The sequence below is a fragment of the Saccostrea echinata genome, unplaced genomic scaffold, assembly GCF_033153115.1.
Source record: "Saccostrea echinata isolate AGI-Se365-2 ecotype Australia unplaced genomic scaffold, CSIRO_AGI_Sech_v1 ptg000054l, whole genome shotgun sequence".
Classification (NCBI taxonomy): Eukaryota; Metazoa; Mollusca; class Bivalvia; order Ostreida; family Ostreidae; genus Saccostrea; species Saccostrea echinata.
Window position 1 is genome coordinate 1565440 of NW_026889803.1, and position 21951 is coordinate 1587390.

The 21951-nt window shown below is 33.0% G+C and overlaps 3 protein-coding genes across 3 annotated transcripts; 1 reads left to right on the forward strand and 2 right to left on the reverse strand.

Annotated features, from left to right (window-relative positions):
* Window positions 1–30: 30 nt before the first annotated feature.
* On the reverse strand, window positions 31–3052 carry LOC133172064 (neutral cholesterol ester hydrolase 1-like). Its single transcript, XM_061306872.1, has 5 exons — window positions 2740–3052; window positions 2357–2488; window positions 2004–2127; window positions 1639–1702; window positions 31–907 (listed from the first exon to the last, which is right to left on the reverse strand). The coding sequence occupies exons 1-5, from the start codon at window positions 2911–2913 to the stop codon at window positions 121–123; spliced, it is 1281 nt and encodes a 426-aa protein (XP_061162856.1). The 5' UTR covers window positions 2914–3052; the 3' UTR covers window positions 31–120.
* A 3988-nt stretch (window positions 3053–7040) lies between these two features.
* On the reverse strand, window positions 7041–13731 carry LOC133172070 (DNA polymerase delta subunit 4-like). Its single transcript, XM_061306878.1, has 4 exons — window positions 13464–13731; window positions 9626–9733; window positions 9169–9280; window positions 7041–7618 (listed from the first exon to the last, which is right to left on the reverse strand). The coding sequence occupies exons 1-4, from the start codon at window positions 13582–13584 to the stop codon at window positions 7594–7596; spliced, it is 366 nt and encodes a 121-aa protein (XP_061162862.1). The 5' UTR covers window positions 13585–13731; the 3' UTR covers window positions 7041–7593.
* Window positions 13732–13832: 101 nt separating this feature from the next.
* LOC133172065 (lissencephaly-1 homolog) lies at window positions 13833–21635 on the forward strand. The gene is made up of 13 exons (XM_061306873.1): window positions 13833–13917; window positions 14511–14618; window positions 14837–14915; window positions 15090–15164; window positions 15277–15483; window positions 15577–15673; window positions 15914–15985; window positions 16482–16584; window positions 16960–17056; window positions 17473–17604; window positions 17724–17825; window positions 18159–18315; window positions 18568–21635. Exons 2-13 carry the CDS (start codon window positions 14587–14589, stop codon window positions 18639–18641), a joined length of 1227 nt encoding a protein of 408 aa, XP_061162857.1. The 5' UTR covers window positions 13833–13917; window positions 14511–14586; the 3' UTR covers window positions 18642–21635.
* The last annotated feature ends 316 nt before the right edge of the window (window positions 21636–21951 follow it).

A 21951-nucleotide genomic window follows, 5' to 3' on the forward strand; every position in this document is an offset into this window, starting at 1 on the left:
GACGAGGAAAATTTGGTCAACAAAACATTTATTCAACATCACCCTCTCAATAAATAAATATTATGACATCATGAAATAATTAAATGAGGTGAGGTCATATTTGTGTATACATAAATATATTCAAAGAACGTTTTTCAACGTTTTAACAATATCATCAACAATCCGCACGGCGACATTGAGTTTTAAGGGTCCATGTGGGAAAAACAAAGCATTATGAAAAGCCTCGGGGTAGTAGGCAAGGTGTGCTTCTTCCTCAATTTGACTAAGTCGCTCGTAAAACATAATACCATCGTCTCTCACAAAATCATACCCACAAACCATAATGTATGTGTATGGTAAATTTTCAAGGTGGTCATCATCTGCCAGCAATGGTGAAACTAAAGGATCTAATATTTTGTTCTTTATCCTTTGAAACAGTTTTTCATCACCAGTATCCATCGGCTGTTCCATGTTTTCACGTAAAACTTCGTCTCGCACATACCGTTTTGGAAGCCAAAGTGTCTGATCAGCATATTCATTTTGAAGTGATTGTTTGAATGAGGGAGATGTGTGGTTGTTATATCTGAGGTAGCTTACGTATTTCGGCTCTAGACCAAGGTAGTTTATGACAAACATCAATGAATTCGGGTCATGTATGCTACGATTGAGATACATTGTATTTTCATTGAAAGCAGTAGTATTAAAATTCACAAACTGAAGAGATGGAACAAGTAACATTTGCATTGCAATTTTAGATTTCATTCGCAGAGAGATGGCGGCAGCCATATTTCCGCCAGCACTGTCACCTCCAATGGCAATGCGGCTTTTATCTATCCCCATGGTTTCGCTATTTTCTACGACATACTCTACGACTTCGTGGCAATCATTAAGCGGGATGGGAAAAGGGAACTGCGGACTTAATCTGTAACTAAAAGTATTAATCTTATTGAGACAGTATCTTTACTTTAAATAGCCTTTAGCTGCAGAACTATATGTAGCTCTCCAGAAAAAATATTGACAGACTGGAGAGCTACAGTGCCACTCAGAAAAAATTGTATACATGTATTTACTGCGTTCAAAAAGTTGCGATCGGTGCTGGATTTATTTCTCCAAATTCTTAACGCAATTGCACAAAAGCTCAATTTCGAAAAAAAATCGTTAGACATTTACTATCAATTGCTCTCGTAGTTGACATTTGAACGAAGCCCGTTGGACTGAATTGTCTTGCAACCCAAAATTGAAGTAGATAAGGGTAAAATAGGTGAAATTTTCGATGGTCTCAATTTCATCCCAAGAGGGCTATTAACAATGGATATTGGGAATGTTTTGAAGTGGAAAAAGTAAAAGAATAATTTGTTAAGAACACTTGTAAGTAATATTTTGAGATGGCAGTTTAAATACACGGAGAAATTGAAAAACAGCGCACTTTTTTGTGCGTAATAAATGCACACATTTTTCAATGGGTGGCACTCTGGTTGTCCTTCTCGAGCTATATTACAGATCTGCAGTTAAATAGCCTTAAGTTCATCGTCTTCTTTTTTTAAACAAAAATTTAATATTCTTCTTATCTTTAAGTTATAGTTTACAATATTTAGAAAATATACATAATTACTTAAATCGCTGATTGTTCTAAAATGTGAAATGATTTAACATTCTTACTTTACTGATATTACAACTACGCCGCTTTCACGTGATATTTTTCTCATCAAGGGGTCATACGAATCTGTCAAGTAAATTTTGAATAAATTTTCTCACTAAGATAATATGAATGTGAAATAATATAGAAATTTCAGATACATGTACATTAAATAGTTGATAAAACTTTCAAAAATCACTTTAAATCAAATTGACCAAATTGCAAACTAAAATCCTGTCACAATGGTGTCTCCATTTATAATTAATACTAATACATGAAGAGTACAAGCAGGATTTATTCAGGTAGTTGTTTTTATTTCTCTGGCTACCCCCCCCCCCCCTTTCAAAAACGATGCAACGTCCCTGATTTGTATCCACTGACAGCTTACCGACAGATAAAAGACTCCACCCCCCTCCGTGGAGGTAGATGAGGACAGATCGGTCAGTTTTCCCCAGTCCACTGACCGGCTCATATATCTTCACCCGAACGTCTCGTAAACGTGTGTCAGTTATCTAATGGAAACAGAAAAGGGTATCAGTTTCTACAGTTTTCGTCAAAAGCCAGTTTGGACATGGAGGGTATTTGGTAAATTCTTTGAACGTAATATTTGCAAAAACCTACACATTCACTAGGGAAGATTGTATTATATAATTTAATTAATAAAATTCATTTTAAATAAAACATTTACTACAAATGAATACATTTCAATAAAAAGTACTATAAATGTGTCGGGTTGATAACCTTGACTCTGGGGTCATATGGTCCAAGTCCCCAAGGAAATCCAGTTACCATGGTAAGCACAAACCAATCAGCGATCTTTCTGACAAGATCTGAAAATGGTTCCGTGATTCGCATGTAAACTAAAACGTTTACCTGAAAACATTTTATTTGATTAAACATGAGATCATGATCTGAGACAAGTGTTGATGATGTCCATATATTTTAAAATTCAATTTTTAAAGAGACAGTGAAGTATTGAAAAATTGGCAAAATTAGAAAGGTTAAAAGGTGATCTTTCAAAAAGAAATCAAGGGTTGTATTCTGTAATATTTTAATTGAGGGAAGAGGTTTCAAGTGATTATTGTTCCTTAATGATAAAAATGTAAATATGTTACGTGGCATACCGTGTGACCGTAAGTTTTCATCATTGCGTCCATCACTTTGACCTTTAACTTCTCTGGTATGGGCTCCGGAACACGTGCGTCCAGATAAAAGTACAAGAAAAGCGCCACGAGCACAACTAAAGGTGGCAATACACCACAGTTGTATGCCATGTTGTCAGGACCACGAGCGGTCATTGTGGGAATCAGTCCATGCCTCGATTAAAATAACACTGTCATCGTGATCCGCACCCTGGCCATTTACAGCGCGAACTGATGGCAATGATAACAATCTAAACTGAATTAAAGTGAGGGCGATAGTGACCCAGATAAGACACTACAATTCTGACCTACACAAAGTCCACACGATGCTGTCAATACTCTAGAGGAAAAAGAAGAAATACAGTCTCCTTTCTTTTTCAATGTAGGATGTGTAGTTGCCCCATCTAATCACTGTTGAAATATAGTATTTACATCAGATCACGTGTAAACAGCATTTTAACTTTTGACCCGAGAGTATAAGTACATACTTTTATCCCTTCTGATATTATGTCATATGTGTTAAAACCATAAACAAAAGTTATGTACTCATTTGGCCTAGTGTACTGTGAATGAGCGGGCAAAGACCATTGAGCGAGTGAAGATATATAGGGCTTGAAATCAAAGTCTTCAATGTGTCAAAAAAAAACTATAATACTGATGTATAAATGAACTAGTGCAAAGTACATACCGTATTTATAGTCTGTTGTTTATTCAATAGACATGTTTTGCACTGATTAATATTTGCAAAAGATAACAAAATTATCTTCAGGTTGATTACGAACCTGAAAAGTGTTACAAGTAGAATTCATTTAAAGGACTTATCGCATGATTTTTCATCGTGTTATTTTAAAACTTTCCAAAGTCAAGGGCGGATCCAGGAATTTTCTAGGGGGATGCCAACTCGAAATATAATCTGTTGATAAGCGCACACACAATAGAGATCTAACCAAAAGTGAAAACCCATTTCGGGAGGGGACACGTGGACACTTCTCATAGACTTTTCCAGGCGGGTAGGGGGTCTAAAGTCATTTACTATAAAGTTTTAATAACTTTGAAAATCCCCGGGGAGGGGGAGTTTCCAGACCAGAAAATGTTTGACAAGCGAAAAAAAGAAAGAAAAAGGGTATAAAGCAAAAGTGGGAAAAAAACTATTTTGTGGGCGGGTGGGGATGGGAGTAGGGGAGCACTTCTCACCTTCGAGCCGCTTTCCATCATTACATGAACATATAATCTTACCAACTTCACAAGGAATTCTGCTTTTCCTGGGGGGGGGGGTTGTTACAAGGCCAGTTTTGATCATCATTGTATAAATTTTATAACTAAAAATTCAAGGGGACTAGATCCCCTGAACCCCCTCCCCTGCTTGATCCGCCACTGAAAGTAATAGTAACATCATATTATACAATATATAACAACAAACCAGTCCGGGCTTTACTTAATTACAATGAAAAGTACAAAGTCCAGACAATTAATTTCCGAGCGGTTATTTCCTTGTGCGGAAGACAAGAAGACTATATAAGTCCAATTTGGGTGGAGAATGATTTACAAACAAAAGGAAGGAGGAGGATCCAAAGGATTTTTATTTATAATAATGAGACCAATTTTACACAATGTTATACATTTTTTTTTAGGTCAATACGATCATATAGCCACCTGAGGAGTACATTATTCACCGAGTCCGAAGGGCGAGAAGAATATTGTACTTCGAGAGTGGCTAAAGCATCGTATTGACTGAAAAACAGCAATAAGCAGACCTATTTTTGTATTTATATGAACAATGATGAAGCAGAATTTGTTCAAAATCTTATACGTGAAAAGAAGAAAACACTTGCTGTGGCTTTCAACTCGACATTTAGATATATCGACGATGTATTGTCAATTAACAATGGTTATTTCCATTCTTATGTCGATGTCGATATATATATGTAGAATTTGTCTTTAGGCTGCTGTAGGTAGATATTTTACCACCCGTATGCATATACTTGTCTTTTTCCGATGTAATATCATAGAAGTTTAGTCGTATTTAATAAACAGTAAACTTTTTTTGAAAAACATATATTATGCAAAAGGGGGGTTTCATGGAGCGTTTGTAACCAGTTCTTGGTTTTGTTAAAAACAACAGGACAGTAACTAGGGTATGGTATGATTATTGAATCATATTTTTAAAATATTTAGAACATTCACCAAGTTTATGGAACCGGATGAATCCCTAATCTTTTCAATCACTTCAGATATGAATATGACAGGAATAAGGGTATCTTTCTACGCTATGAATTGTAATATATCTACCCTTCAAGACCAGTCCTGAGAATATTGGAATCATGAAACGAATTCCTGCCAATTCCATATGAATACGAGTACTATTATATTAATACACCGATCAATCGAAATCAATGTAACTAGATAATAATGGAATATACCTGTAGTCAACCTGGAATATTACATTATTAAAATAAGGATGGTTGGATTTATTTAAACAATAAGATGCTTTCTTTGGTTGTTAGTACGGGAATTAATGTTGCAGCTGTTGCAGAAAAAATGCATAACCCGCTTACTAACAAAGAAAGAAAGACATTTTATTGTTTAGTTTTATATCTGTGCAAATAATTATTTAAAGTAGGATTTCGTAGAAGAAATAGTGTATTATTGATATTTACGTCATTGTACGTTTCATTGATGGAACAGCTACTGCTTCAGAAATCTGTAGAGGCAACATGCTTAGTGGTGTTTACTGACTGATAAACGGCAATGGTTTTCTTAAGAGTAAAGGAGAAAATATTTAGTGGGTGTAAATATAACAAACACTGAACAATGATATAAGGCCAAAGTAAAAAAAAAATTGTTTTCTCTTCCGACCGACCCAATTAAATCATACCCATTCTATACATAGAAAACAAAATTAATTTATCTGATGACTTTAATTCACATTAGGTTTGCTTGTCAAGGAATTTTTGGTTAGGTTGTGTCTCCTACCCCAACTGAAAAAATTGCTCTCTTTGTGTCTGGTATGAACTGTTTGTGTATCAATTGATCTAGAACTCAAATAAAGTTCATGTACAATGGACAGAATATCAGTCTTATTGGAGTAGATTCATTAAGGCGGTCATCGTTCAAAATTAAGGTTCGGAATGACATAAAGAACTGCGAACGATTGTATTGTTCTGCCGCCTACCTCCAAGTCAATTTTCAAAAGTTAATATATTTGAATGATTTTTCATATCTCTATAGATATTTATATGAAATGTTTTCACAAAACACAAGTACATAACTTACTTGGAAAAACAAAGAGAGATAACTATATAATTTTGGTATAAGTAGTGTTTTTCACTATATAGAAATCAACGGGCAATGGGAAACATTTTTAAAATATCCCCCATATGAAACAAAATTCCTTTTTACAGGTATTACAGATTGTTATTTAGCATATTCATGCCAAAGTTTTTGTTGTTTCACCGGGGGGGGGGGGTATGTTTACAGAGCAAATACATCGAAAATGGTTATTTTACGGCTAATTTTTAAAAATGGTATACAACTATAAACTTTTACTAAATGAATCAAATATAATTAATTTACATGTCAAACGGAAAGATTAATAGGTTATTTATCCACATCCACTTAATGAATTTTGAGTGTTCGTTATCTTCATATATTTCATCCATGGGTATTTCAATTTAAAGTCTGATTTCAATCAAATAAAAACTACACCCCCTTATCAAAAAGAGTTGTATTTAACAGTTTTGGAGCTATTAATCAATTACTAATGAAATCAGCTTTGCATTTAAAAAAATGATAGCAATTGCAAATATTTCAAACTTAATGAATTTTGAGTGTCAGGCTCGTAGGAAGCAATTTCAGTTGGGGGGGGGGGGGCACAGCCATACATTTTCAGTTGAGGGGGCACTTTCAACTACCACAAATTTCTTGACAAGCAAAAAAAAAAAAAAAAAAAATGGTCATCAGACGTTTTTATTGAGGGGCACAGGCATATAGTATTTATCTTTTCTATAGTAATCTATATATTGGCAAAATTATTGGGGGGGCACGGCCTCCCCCCTGCCCCCCCCCCCCCCCCCGGTTCCTACGGCCATGAGCATGAGTGTGTAAAATGTAGGCGGGAATCCGGAGTTAACGTTCGCAGTTCTTTGACTGCTGGACAAGCTACACTGTAACTGCAATCTGATTAAAATACAGATCTCTTCATAGCGCAAAGCGCTTTGCGCTATGAAGAGATCTGTATTTTAATCAGGCTAACTGCAACTAAACTAAAGAAAGATAACTCTCAGTAATCAAAATTAGACGCTTTATTGTCAATATACGAAGTCTCCTACATGAATAAACATGTAAACAGCTCACATAACACTTACAATACAAAATATGTCAAGTAAATTGTAAAATCCTTAAAAATCAAGTTAAAAAATCAGATAAGAGTGGCCTTATGGGTCATGTAGAAATTTGTCAAATTTTGCTAAAATTATGTACATTCCTACAACAAAGTAAAAATTAAAATCTTGACACCTATTCTGATATAACAATTATTTACACATACCAGTGATTTACATTAACAATATTTCAATTACTAGTATAATTACACTATTTCAATCAATGAAAAACAAGAAAAGAGGAAATGGGCAGATGGCAAAAAATTCACAAATAAAAAGGTTACAAATAAAATAATCATGTACAAATAAAATGCATGTACAAAAAATTTAATATTTAAGTACATTAACATGCATTCTTTTGATCTCTCAGGATCTGGATTACCTTTAATACATTCACACTGATGTAATGATATTTAGAACACATAGCCTGGTGTATATTTCATTTTCTTGATCATTATTACAGTTCATAATCTTTCCACAGGCTGAAAATAGAATTCATTTCTCTTCATTATCATAACAAAACAGTGGAATTAACCAAAATCTTAATTACCACAGTGTATATTTCTCCTCAGTACATGTACAATGATGCACACTGAAGAGGTAAAATTTTTTGTTTGAATGGAAGTTTGGGTCTTTCTTATCAAATGTTAATTGTTACATGACACCCCCATTTCTTTAGAAATGAGAAAGCAGTATTCATCGCAATGTTTTAAGATATTCCACTCTCTGAGATAGCAACACAAGTTTTGCTGAAACGGGGATTACATGTATGTGAAGTGAGAAGAGAGTGAGCGACTCCCCGATTCTGTAAAACTCACATATTGTAACAAATATGTATATAATAACAAATTTATCATGCTTATTCAAGTTATCACAAGTCATGTATCAATCAAACACATGTTTACTCATTGTATATATGTAAACTGCCAATCTGATTGGCTATTATATTTATAAAATACCTGTTCCACCAGAATTTGAATTGAGCATGTAACAGAAATGGGCATGTCATTATGGAAGCTCAAAACATTCCATTCAAACAGAAAATTTTACCTCTTCAATGCGCACCTTTGTATCATAAGATTAACAAAACAGTGATATTCACCAAATATCTTACCACAGTGCATATTTCTCCTTAGTATCAAAACAAAACAGTGATATTCACCAAATATCTTACCACAGTGCATATTTCTCCTTAGTATCAAAACAAAACAGTGATATTCACCAAATATCTTACCACAGTGTATACATGTATTTCTCCTTAGTATCAAAACAAAACAGTGATATTCACCAGTAAACTGCCAATCTGATTGGCTATTATATTTATAAAATACCTGTTCCACCAGAATTTGAATTGAGCATGTAACAGAAATGGGCATGTCATTATGGAAGCTCAAAACATTCCATTCAAACAGAAAATTTTACCTCTTCAATGCGCACCTTTGTATCATAAGATTAACAAAACAGTGATATTCACCAAATATCTTACCACAGTGCATATTTCTCCTTAGTATCAAAACAAAACAGTGATATTCACCAAATATCTTACCACAGTGCATATTTCTCCTTAGTATCAAAACAAAACAGTGATATTCACCAAATATCTTACCACAGTGTATACATGTATTTCTCCTTAGTATCAAAACAAAACAGTGATATTCACCAAATATCTTACCACAGTGTATATTTCTCCTTAGTATCAAAACAAAACAGTGATATTCACCAAATATCTTACCACAGTGCATATTTCTCCTTAGTATCAAAACAAAACAGTGATATTCACCAAATATCTTACCACAGTGCATATTTCTCCTTAGTATCAAAACAAAACAGTGATATTCACCAAATATCTTACCACAGTGTATATTTCTCCTTAGTATCAAAACAAAACAGTGATATTCACCAAATATCTTACCACAGTGCATATTTCTCCTTAGTATCAAAACAAAACAGTGATATTCACCAAATATCTTACCACAGTGCATATTTCTCCTTAGTATCAAAACAAAACAGTGATATTCACCAAATATCTTACCACAGTGTATATTCCTCCTTATCTTCATTTTTCATCAGAATGTCCTTAACCTCTTCTGGGGGGTTAAGCCCATGTTTTTGTGCTCTTTCCCATCTTTCCAAGCGTGTAATTCCTATTTATTAACAGAAAAAAATACCTTTAAGAGCCAAAATTCTTTGTTAAGTGAAATGTGAGGGGCATACTTGATATATGTAAGGTATGGATAGCAATAATCACTGACAATAAATGACAGAGGGAGGGGATCATATCAATTTTAAGGAATAAATAAGAGAAATAGGCAAGGTAATGGGGGAAATAGAAGAAAATAAAGAGAGAAAATATCTTTGGTTAATGGATCAAATACGGTACTACTGGGTAATCAGTTGATTGGAGGTGCCTCTTCATAAAACTTGATTTCTTGATCACATTAATACTAAATGTAAACATGTCTTTAAAAAAAAACAATATTGATAATTACCAGTGCATGGTCCAAATTCTAAGGTCAGGTCAAAGTTCTTCAAAATTTGCAAATCATCTGTAAGGTCTATTACAGGTAGATCTTGCTTACTGGTAGATGGAAGCTGATCTGAATGTTGAAAAAAAGGAAAATTTTAGAAGGAAATATGCATAGAAAATCATCTTCAATTAAATAGACATATAACAAGAGCTCATATAGGTCACAAAGCTTGACTCTCTCTCTCTCTCTCTCTCTCTGATGGATTCTGATAACACCTCACATGGTGAAAGTCCATCCTCCAATTCTTCTCCCAGTCTTACACTTTCCACAACAGAGAAACAGAGTACCTGCTAATGACGATGATTTAAAAAAAAAAAGGCTTTCATGTTGGTAGATCTCGATATATTTGGTGCTGACCATGTCTGAGGGCAAATAATCTAGTACCAAGTTATAAGTATGTTTAAAATCAAAATATTGGACATGTAAACTATATCAAGTCATCTCAGTTTTGTGAAGCCTAATGTAACAGAGACATTTATGTGCCTCTGCTTGGGATTGAACCCGGGGCCTCTGGTATGCCAGTCCAGTGCTCTATCAATTGAGCTAAAGGGTTAACCCACTAGCCCAAGCTAGTAGGATGCCATGAATCACACACTACCACATTAACATCTAATTAAACTTGCACCATCGTAATATTTTGTCAGACAATCTTTAGACCCTAATAATGCTTTAATTCTTCATGAAATTGAGTCGTATGGCCCTTAGATATATTCAAGTGAAAAGTTTTTCCAAACATCTTATATCATTACAGCAAGTTCACTGGTGGTACTCAGAATGTAACATTGTTATTCTGAACACGTTTGATTTTTTTAATAGCTTTTAATATTTATATGAGGTGGCCATTCAAGAATTGAAACACTATCGTTCAAGTTTGGTCCAAAAATTTTGGTAATAAACAATTAGCCAATGTATTTTCTCTGAAAGTGCAAATGACTGCAATTCTAGGGAGGAGGGTTACTTCCATGTAATTCTGAGTTATATACCTTTTGTTATTACAGTGTCTGAAATAACTGTCAGCCTGACAATGTGAGATGCTTTAATTTTACCTCAGGGATTAAATTTCCTTGTATAAATGCCTGGCTTGACGTGTTAAAATAAATTCACATTTATTTAATAAAACTCTCAAGTCGACTAATTGTACTGGTAGCAAAGCATAACAACCCAAGTAGCAGACCTTGTTAGTCTATATATTATACTGACTGAGTCCTATAGTTACAGTCAAGCTGAGACTTCTTAGGATTGCAACTTGCCAACCGTTTACAAGACAATGTACATGTCACAAGTTATTATATATATGCAATATAGAGATATAATGATATATAGTGATATATGAATATGTTAATTCACCAATCGATATAAGTAAAACATGTTCATAGCAAACACACTTATAAGGCCAAACAAAAAAATATGTGTGGTTCCGGTTACACTTCCATAAAAATTAGGGTAGGTAGGTAGGGAATTTTTTTTTTTTACCAAAATGATTTTCTTAATTTTTTTCTAAATAATACCTATCACTGCTTTGCAAATGGCATTTAGATGTGGTGTGATAATATACTAGTTAATATTGGTAGGGGACACCAACATGCTAGCTTGCTTTGCATTTAACACTATTAAACACTTGCACTATGTTTTGCAAGGAGGCCGTCATTGCTGAAACTAAAGCTTAAACTGGAGCCAATGATGGAAATCGGGGAAAATTCCGGAAAAAATATGAAAATTGCAAAAAAAAAGTTTAGGGTCGGGGGTATAAAATAGGGAAGGTCGGGTAACCGGAACCACACATATTTTTTTATTTGGCCTAATGAAATGACGCTTACAGCCAAGTTATTTTCATTCCCCACGGCTTAAAAACATTGTAAACTTAACGTATATAAGGAATTACGTTCATAATGAAGCAAAATCGTTCACCCTTGGCACTTCGTTTTAAGTGTGTTTTACTGTATATGGTTTTACATAAACAGGTTCAGCACAATCTCTTGATTTAGCTATATAGCTTGAAATAGCTATATAGCTTTATTAAGCTATTCAAAATAGCTTGATAAAAAGCTATTTATGTGCAGTTTTCAGAAAAATGTTTTTTGTAAGAAATAGAAAAAAAATCACAAGTATTTGACTATTCATATATGTATTATGGGCTGTCAAAACAACAACCAAAATCAAAGAAAGTTTTAACATAGCAGCATTTGAATACTTTTAAGCAAAAGATGTATTTCAATTGTTTGAGTAACTGTACAGTACCTTGTGTGCGTTGAGGCGTGGATAAGTACGATAGCTTCTCAATGTACTGAATTATTACTAGGGATGGCAACGAATATTCGAACATTCGAATATTCATTCGATGAGTTGATATTCGAATATGAATTTAAGATTCGAATATTCAGGGTTTTTCAGATTTCATTAAAAGAAGTACTGTGATTATTAAATTTTGATTAGAGCAATGCTGGAATTATCCCTCTTTAATTTACTAGCGATCAATTTCGATCGCCTGATTTCTTTCACTTCTTTCTTATCTTATAGAATTACTAAATTACATGGATTTTGTTTTGAGTAAGGTGTTAAAGAATTGTACAATAATGTTTTATGTATAATACAAAACGCACTTTCATAGTTTTTATTTCTTCAATACGATCGGGTCTAGAATCGAAGACAACAAAATGAAAACCCTCTTAGAATGTCTAAAAGACGTGAAGAGTATACTTATCAAAACAAATTTAATTGATCATTCAAATGAATGTCCACTGTAATTAATTTTGTAAAGGGCTCAATTTCAGATTAAATGATTATATCTTGGGTTGTATATAATCCTGAATTTTATATTCATTATCGGGAAATTAATTAATTACCTAGGAAAATTATCTATGGAAATATTTGTTTATATTTTAAAAACATTGTATCAAAGATAATTGTCATATCTCTTATTAGGCAGATAATTGTAATTTATTACACGTATACCGTTACTACTATATCTTGCCTTTGGCAAGACGACTGATTCATCAGTTGGAGCTACTATAAATACATATGTTTCATTTGATAAAGATATGAAATTATATATCAAATGAAATTTCTTATTGTGCAACTACAAAAGTCTTCATACAATTTACTTTCAATATAAGTATACCTACGCTAAACCGTTCGTGAGAGTAGGATGATGCATATTTAAAATAAAACAGATTATTTATTTTATCGAATATTCGAATATATTCGAATACTTTCATTGAATATTCGAATATGAATTATTGACAAAATTGACATCCCTAATTATTACCAATCAATCATCTTGTTGACCATAATTGGCCTCCTTTATAATTTCATTGCAGAAGTAACTGTATCAATTGCTTTATATAGCCAAAAAACTTTTAGAACTTTGAGTACAAAGTCTCTTAAGGAGACGCAATTTGATGAGTGATTTTTACATGCATTATTTTCAGGAGAGTTCAAGGTTGAATATTATCACTGCACCAAGGTGCGACTTTTTGTGCATGCTGAGAAAATAACACATTTAAGAAAAAGTGTGATAAAATAGCTAAATCAAGCTATACTGAATAGCTTAATAAAGCTATATAGCTAAATCAAGCTGTATAGCTAAATCAAGAGATTGTGCCGGACCTGATAAAAAGTCAACAGGTTCGTATATCTTTGGCGGGTCTGACAAATTTTGTCAGCAGTTAGCCCTGCGTATCTAGCTAATTTCACGCAGTTTCAAACACTTTTTATTTATCATAATATGGGGTAAAAATTTTATTACAGAAACAACTGTGGAACATTGGCAGATTCGTATATTGAATCAAATTTCACCCACCTTTACCAAGCTTTTGGTCTTTACCAGCTTTTTTAACCTTTGGAAAGGAGTCTGTTATCTGTTTTGTAGCCATCCTTTGAAGAAAATCTTGCTGTTGTTTGTGCTGACAACAAAGTTTCATTCACTTTTTAACAATTTGCGTCACTTCCGGTTTGATAATTTTGCACAATCTTACATATAATATTTCGTGAATCAAAATATGATATTACTGTAGGTTATGCACACATAATTGCTTTTTTATGAAGTATAATTCATGTAACAACTAAAATCTCCGAGTATCTACAGGAAAATTCATTAATATTCATTCACGGGGAAGTAATCGATAATGAAGTAATGTGCATGCGCATTGACACGAAAGGAAATCGAGATTTTGTGAAGTCCTCCCAAAGAGGGGTCTGTAGTTCAGGCCCAGTGATCTTTCGAAGCTTTAATCCAAATCAGCACCGTATCTTCGGTAATATAGTATAACGTTTTCTTCTTGTTGTTTAAGTAGTTTAAACAGACATTCAGAAGGTCATTCAATTCTAGCCATTGATGTAAGATGGCGGGTTAGCTTTGCATAATTTTATGCAGACTTTTTGTTGAATAAATGGTTCTGCATAAGATGTTGTGAAAAGTTCCATGTTCAGAGTATCGTAGCATCAACACATTTCATATTGTATTATATCATCTTGTGTAGAATAAGTTGAAAACTCTAGAATCTGACATGTTGATTATTAACTGTCCATTTTCATACCGTCATAATCAGATGATTAAATATGAGGAATAAATCAATCTATATATTTAAGGTTGGGCCTTTGTATCAGAGATTGTCTTTGTTTTCAAAATGAATTCTTATCTTCAATGTATTCATGAATGTCAAACTTTCTTTGTTTGTATGATATCTCTTCTTTTATGGTATTTTCAGATATTAAGTATGTTGAAGATGTATTCAGTTTTAATAATAGTGGTATTACAAGTGATGTTATCAAATGAGTTAAGATCAGTATGTAATTGATTTAAAAATCTTTTATCAACATTTAATATGTAAATACACTTTCACTGTAGGTTGCAAATAAAATGAAATAAAAAGGACCCCTATTACTTCTCCTGACAAGTTTCGGAATTACACATACATGCAAAAATGGTTTTATCACAAAGACAAAAGGATGAATTGTAAGTACACAACCTGTGTGATTTAGTATAAAATACATTTTTTCAAGTATTCATTTGTACAAACAGTCTGTGCACTGTCTTTGATAAATGTATTTGATATTGTATTGAACCAGGTACATGTATATCTTATCAGAACACCTGTCTCACATTCTCAGTGCTTACTTTAATTTAAACTTAATATATATGTAATAAATGTATGATTTATTATCTCTTTGTAGGAACAGAGCTATAGCTGATTACCTTAGCTCTAATGGATATCTTTCAGCACTAAGTGAATTTCAAAAAGAAGCTAGTCTGGTATTGCTTAATTCAAATTTAAATATTTTGAATTTTGAAATAATTAATTCCACAGATCTGTCATTCATTTACTGATCTTAAGGAATCAAAAAAAAAAATTGTTAAACACTTTTGAATTTAAGATATAATGACATTTTGAATCCCAGTATTTCACATGAAATTCTCTCTTTGCAGCCAGGAGATATAGATAAAAAATATGGTGGCTTGCTGGAAAAGAAATGGACATCAGTTATCCGGCTACAGAAAAAGGTATTAAAGTTTATGTATGGAAAATCCACTGTAATGTAAGAAAACGGAGAAAAGATTAAGCAGGATATATATACATGTATCAATGCTGGTATGTAAGAAATATGTATTTCAGGTCATGGACCTTGAAGCAAAGCTGTCAGAGGCAGAGAAGGAATACAATGCAGGGGGTCCATCCAGGGACCGTCGCAGCCCTACAGAATGGATACCAAGGCCCCCAGAACGCTACACCCTAAGTGGTCACCGAAGTCCAGTGACTAGGGTAGTGTTTCATCCGACTTACAGTGTCATGGTATCATCCAGTGAGGATGCTACAATCAAGGTACATAATTAAGTTAATTTATTATGATTTTTATTATTGAATGTTTTTATGATTTAACTTCAACATCTGACTGCACAACTTGTCATCAAACAGATCTGGGATTATGAGACAGGTGATTATGAAAGAACTCTAAAAGGTCATACAGATACTGTACAGGACATTGCTTTTGATCATACTGGGAAGTTTTTGGGTAAGATATGATATATATTGCTGAAAACTACTAACTCAAGAATAAAGCTTTTTCTTGAATGTAAAGTGATCTTTTGATTGTCAGTATCCATTTTTTAATTTAAAAAAATTTTCATAACACTCTTTAAACAGTTCTGTTTGTGAAATTATCCATGTAAAGAATAATCTTTTTTTTTTTACAATATGAGCCAGAGGAACACACTGTAAGAATCCAGAAAGCAAAATGTGATTTTTTTTTCAGCATCATGCTCTGCTGATATGAAAATTAAACTGTGGGACTTCACTTCTTATGAATGTGTCAAAACACTCTATGGTATGTTTGTCATTTTAATGTTAACATTTTATTTTTATGTAGATGTATAATGTGTACAAATTACATAATACATACTGTATATATTACTTAGTACATTTTTTTGAATTTTTATTGCATGTTAAATCTTTTTGAGTCCTTGGTATTTGATATTTCAGATATTTATTGCAATGTCTTCATTCAGTTGGCTTAAAGCTTACACCCCCTCCCCTTCAAAAGAAACTTCAATGTTTCACATAACATCTGGGTTTTTTTCAGTAATTTTAGGGTACATCATTGTTCAATGAATTTGTTCTAAGCACTATCCAAAGCTAAGATAGATCAACAGTATTGATATTCTTTGCTTAGAATGAAAAAAAAAAATGACTGCATGAGTTTTTACACATGAGATTTAAATAAGGAGTAAAACAAAAGATTTGATTGATCATGGATCCCTTGTTTTCAGTCAATTTTAAGATTTATCCTTTGTATATATGTTTTGTTTCATTTTTTATCCTAGGCCATGATCACAATGTGTCCAGTATTTCGTTTGTGCCAAGTGGAGATCATCTTGTTTCCTCTTCCAGAGATAAAACCATCAAAATGTGGGAAATAAGCACAGGGTAACTAATAGAAATCTTAGAAGATGTTGATTAAGAAAATCATTAGATTAACTTAAGCCAGTGAATGCTTTTCAAGTCAGCTGAGACTTAATTCTTCATTATGGCTGACCGAATTCTATCAGTAAAAACAGAAAGCTAGCAAGTATTTCATGCTGTTAAGAATGCCTAGTTCAGCACAATTTTATTGTGCCTTCAATATTTTCTTTATTAGATTTATGATTTCCCATACATAATTTTTAAACAATGACTATAACCTGTATGCTTAAAGTGATAATAATTCAAAATTAAATGGGATGCAATGTATTTTCAAACTGATATTCAAGAGAGGTTGATTTTAAGGAAAGGTACATTAATTCATAGTTTATGATTAATTAGATTTTGTGTGAAAACCTTCACTGGACATAGGGAGTGGGTGAGAATGGTCCGAGTCTACCATGATGGGTCACTTTTAGCCAGCTGTTCAAATGACCAGGTATAATAAGTGTGATTCAGTTTTTAAGATACTTTCTATTACATCAAATAATCAAATGTACATGTAATAGTTAAATTTCTTAAAAAAAAATAATTTTGTAATGAAAAGGAGATGATGTAAAGTATAATTGCCTTCCTCTAAGGACTCCCATATACACAGTTACACACACACAAAATAAATACTGGTGACTAAAATTGGTTCAAACTTCATTTCTCAAAGTTTTTGGTCTGTGGAAGGTATCTGTCCCAATTTTTTTCCTTAAATATAATAATGAAGCAAATTTTCAGACTCTTGAAAATTACAATTTTTCTTGATCAAGTTTTTTTTTTAAGCCATGTTATAATTTTTTTTTTTTTTTTTTTTTTTTTGCTCTTGGTAGGACATCTGTTTTTGACAGTATGAGTATCTGTTTTCAGACTGTTAGAATATGGGTAACAGCTACCAAAGAGTGTAAAATGGAACTAAGAGAACATGAACATGTTGTGGAATGCATTGCCTGGGCCCCAGAATCTGCACAGCCAACAATAAACGAAGCAATCAGCGCCGAGGTATGCTTTTCAAATAGAAAAAAACAACTACTATCATATACATGTATTGCAGTTTGAGATACATTATTTTAGTGCTGTTGCTGGAACACTGGTTTTTTTGGGGTTTTTTTTTTTTGTAGAACAAGAAAGAAAAAAGATCTGGCCCATTCCTGATTTCAGGATCACGCGACAAAACAATCAAGATGTGGGACGTTAGTGTGGGTCTATGTTTGTTTACTTTGGTAAGTTCTTTCATTATTGTCCACTCCAGAGTGAAGAAAGGACAAACTTCTTTTATCTAAAATGAGACATGCTAGTGCACATTTTCAATGCATGCACTGTACATGTACTATAAAGCAAATTTGCATGTAATTTAGGTATTTCTTCCATTAACACACAAACACATAAAATCATGCAATATTCATGTTAATAAAAGATAAATTGTAATCAGTGATGGTTGACCACATAGTTCATGTAAAAAATATTGTCAATTTCTCATTTGAAGAACAAGTTTTGTATTAGTTTGTAACATAGTTTGTATGCATATCCTGTGTTAAAAATGACAAATTTTTCAGACGGGACATGACAACTGGGTGAGAGGACTGGTATTCCACCCAGGCGGCAAGTACATCCTGAGTGCCTCTGATGACAAGACACTGCGAGTGTGGGACATCAAAAACAAGAGAAACCATAAAACCCTGGATGCACACTCCCATTTTACTACTTCTCTAGGTATTTTAATCGATTTATTAATTGTGTTTTGATTTGATAATTGTTTTCTCTATCAAGTGTTTAACATAATATGCATTGAATTGGACAGATGCAGGCTTGACTTTTATACAATGTCCTTTGCATTTTGATGATCCTAAATCATCATTAACAATGGTTTTTAAAAATTATGTAGAAATGATAACTTAACAGCATTAATATCTCATACTTTCAGTTTGATTTCTTGTTGAGTTTTATTTTGGTTGTATTTTTCAGATATGCACAAGAGTGCTCCGTTTGTGATAACTGGCTCTGTTGACCAGACAGTCAAAGTATGGGAATGCCGTTAGGAACCTTATTGGCTTTTTTTTTTTCAGACATTAGTAGTACAATATAACTAATTTATTACTGCATCATTGTGCTCTCAAAACCTGTAAACCACCTCAGTGGTATGCTGTCAGGATCATATTTGTCTCAACTTTTGCATACTTGGCTTGCTTTTATGTAAATCTGCATTCCCCAAACCCCTGTTGTGCTGTAATGTTAACAGTATTAACCTGTTGAATTTATTTTTTAAACTGCCATTGTGCATACAGTTTTACTAAAACTTAAAGGGGATATCAGTGTTCTGAGCTTTTTATAATCTGCTATACATTTGTCATTTGGGAAATGTGTATTTACTGCAAGAGAACAAACCAGAAGTGTGCATATCCAGGAAGCCAGTTATAAACTCCAGGGTTTAAGTGTTCATTTGTTTATATACTCAGGATTGTGAGTCCCGTGTTCAAACCCACATTAAGTGATCTCGGAAAGTCAGATGTTAGTACATTATAGGACAGTTGTTTCTGCGTTCTTGGTGAAGGGAGAAATGTGAGTTGGAAACACAACTCAGGTATAGTCTTCTGTGTACCCTTTAGTATACTTGTACCTTCAGAAATAGAAACAAATATCCCTGCTGCTGTAAATCAGTAGTGGGACCACATTATGCCAGTACATATTTTGACATTCAAAATACATGTATAAAGGAAAAAGTTTATAAAGATATTTTAAAGAAAATTTTTGGTCACAAAATTCATCTGTGGCTTCATGGGTCTAATATATATCAGGTTCAACTTGCAATATAGTCATGGGCAACAAAATTTTTGGGAAAGCCATCTGAGAATATTTATCGTAGATTGATAATTGAATCATTGTATTTACAGTAGTTTTATAGTATAAGATTGATTATCTATTTATTTTGATTATCTAAGTACATGTATATAAACTGTGTCTGGTGATTCTGACACTACCATCCCATTTGTAGTATATCCAATTTAAATTTATTCAGTGGATTATAGCTTTCCAATAGATGTGTTGCACTTGCTCTTTTTTTCATTTTCAGTCATTTACATACATGTAGTTACATCATTGAAAACAGAATTTTAATAGTGAGATTTTTTTTTTTACATGTATTTACATCTTTGTAACGGTGTTTATTGAAAGTTCACGTGTGTCAGGAATATTTTGTTGACAAGGGTACTACTGTCTTTCAAACCTATGGATTTTAGCAGAAAATAGTAAATATGCATCCTCAAGTATTAGATATTTATTGGCGTGCAATTTATGCCCTTGAATGGTGTTCAGATTTGTTTTTCAAAAACTAATTTTTAACCACATTTGATTATTCACAGAATTAATTTTTAAAATATCTAAGCATTTTTAGTCATGCACTGAAGTAAATTTGTTTTCCTTTATCAATACTGTAGAGATCTTTTCTTGTGAAGTTGAAAGACAGTATTATCTTTTCCAACAATGCAGTGTACAGCACAGCAATATATGTGGATGTAATGTGTTGTTCAGTTATAAAAGGGGGGAGGTTATCTTAGGAGGTGTTGTTAAGTGGACAACTGCACACCCCCATAGATAACCCCCTCCTTCGAGAACTCAGGGAGACTCTCATACTCCAAACCCTCCTTTAGCATGTTGCCAAAGGACCAACTTTGTGATTCGTATAGCATCACAAAAAAATCTATTCTTGTGGTTTTCTTTAGAGGTAGTATGTATACAAATGTGCCCATACTAGATAATCTGCAGGTATTTATACTTGCCAAACCGATGATGTTACAGGTGCTTACTGCCAATCTCCAACAATTTGAATTATGACATATTTAATATGCATTGTTTTATTATGAATTTTTCTTTATTTTGCTGATGAATTGTTGACTGTGATAAATCTTATTATATTTTTTCTACAAATCTGGTATTACAATGTCAAATTTTTGTTGATTTTTTTTTATATTGTTTCTTGTTAACCTTTGACCGATATTGCTGAAGTTGTGTTCCAATGAATCCTCAGAAAAAGGGTGTGGCATCTATGCAAAGGATGGGTGTTGGTGTTTGCTGAATTTCTCGTGAGATCTGGACAGAAATCAGACAGCTACAAATATGCAAATCAAGTATAAAAGCTGACCAAAAATTTCTACTGATTGAAGTTTTTAGTCAGTTTTGTATGCTTTTTAAATAAGTGCTTAGTTGTATTTCAGTTGTATGTCAAAATATATATATTTTTTTGTACACCTGAAATACAATGTTACAGATGCTAGTTGTGTTAAAAGGTGAACTTTTATGAGTACATGTTTGCTTGTCACTTTCTCTTGTTCACTGTGTTCCCATTATTAAATGTGCTAAATAAGGGAGAAAAAATGTGAATTATTATGTCACATATTCAAAATTTAAAAAAAAAAAAAAAATCCATGTTATGGTTTGAAGTTAAATAACTACAGCTTTATTCAGAAAGAAAAAAATCAGAACCAAATTATTCAGTCATTCATTATTCATGTCATTTTGTTTTAATTTTGTTTATGAATAGTATTGATGTCTTTAGAAGAAGCATTGTTTAATTGCTTTGATACTTTTATTTCGGTCCAAAAAATCCTTTTTCTTCCGACACATTTCTTGCCTACATCTTCCAAAGCCATTTGCTTGTGAACAATGTAGGATGAAGTGAGAGGATTTTTTGAGATAATCTGGTTTTTGTCAATATGCCAACTTAAAAGAAAATTTTGCACTTTGTCATGACCTATCTTTGTTGATTACTGTATTAACTGACTGTAATCAAATCAATGCTTTTTGCTGTTTGTTAAGCTTTGTGTGATGTCAAGTAAATATGCCTGTCTTGGACACAAATCCAAAAGTCTTGACATAAGTTGCCTTTGGACAGAATCTCTGTTCTGTGCAGTTTGTAGGGGTGTGCCGATTTGTGGCTAATTGAAGGGAGAAGTTGCATGACCTTGTCAGTTGAGGATTTTAATCTTTGATCTGATTGTTATTGTGTATTATGTCAATAAATTATAATGCTACATAAATTGTTCTGTTGTGTAAATGCATACAATTCAGATTAAAGCTGAACACGATTCATAAAAGGAATTTGTCTGCCATATTTGATTATTCACTTGCTCTATCTGAGGGCCCCTATATAAGCCGCTCAGTTACTGTTCATTGTAATTGGAGTGTTGATGGATGCATGCTGCACAGCACTTGGTAGCGACAAAAAAATAACCTTGTACTTCTACAACAGGAGAGCAAGATACCAACAACAGTTGCACAGGTCAGTGCAGTAAACAAACGAACATGAATTCAATACACAAATGCAATAAAATAAATAAAGGCAATGCAAGATAA

Excerpts from the sequence above, each read along its gene's own strand:
- LOC133172064 (XM_061306872.1), bottom strand. The coding sequence starts at position 2,913 with ATGACCGCTCGTGGTCCTGACAACATGGCATACAACTGTGGTGTATTG. Across the intron at positions 2,489-2,739 it reads TGAAAACTTACGGTCACACG|GTAAACGTTTTAGTTTACAT; the intron begins GTATGCCACGTA and ends AAATGTTTTCAG. Across the intron at positions 908-1,638 it reads GTAGTTGTAATATCAGTAAA|TTACAGATTAAGTCCGCAGT; the intron begins GTAAGAATGTTA and ends TAATACTTTTAG.
- LOC133172070 (XM_061306878.1), bottom strand. The coding sequence starts at position 13,584 with ATGAAACTTTGTTGTCAGCACAAACAACAGCAAGATTTTCTTCAAAGG. Across the intron at positions 9,734-13,463 it reads AGACCAAAAGCTTGGTAAAG|ATCAGCTTCCATCTACCAGT; the intron begins GTGGGTGAAATT and ends TTCAACATTCAG. Across the intron at positions 9,281-9,625 it reads AGAATTTGGACCATGCACTG|GAATTACACGCTTGGAAAGA; the intron begins GTAATTATCAAT and ends GTTAATAAATAG.
- LOC133172065 (XM_061306873.1), top strand. The coding sequence starts at position 14,587 with ATGGTTTTATCACAAAGACAAAAGGATGAATT. Across the intron at positions 15,986-16,481 it reads ATGTGTCAAAACACTCTATG|GCCATGATCACAATGTGTCC; the intron begins GTATGTTTGTCA and ends TTTTTATCCTAG. Across the intron at positions 16,585-16,959 it reads ATGTGGGAAATAAGCACAGG|ATTTTGTGTGAAAACCTTCA; the intron begins GTAACTAATAGA and ends ATGATTAATTAG.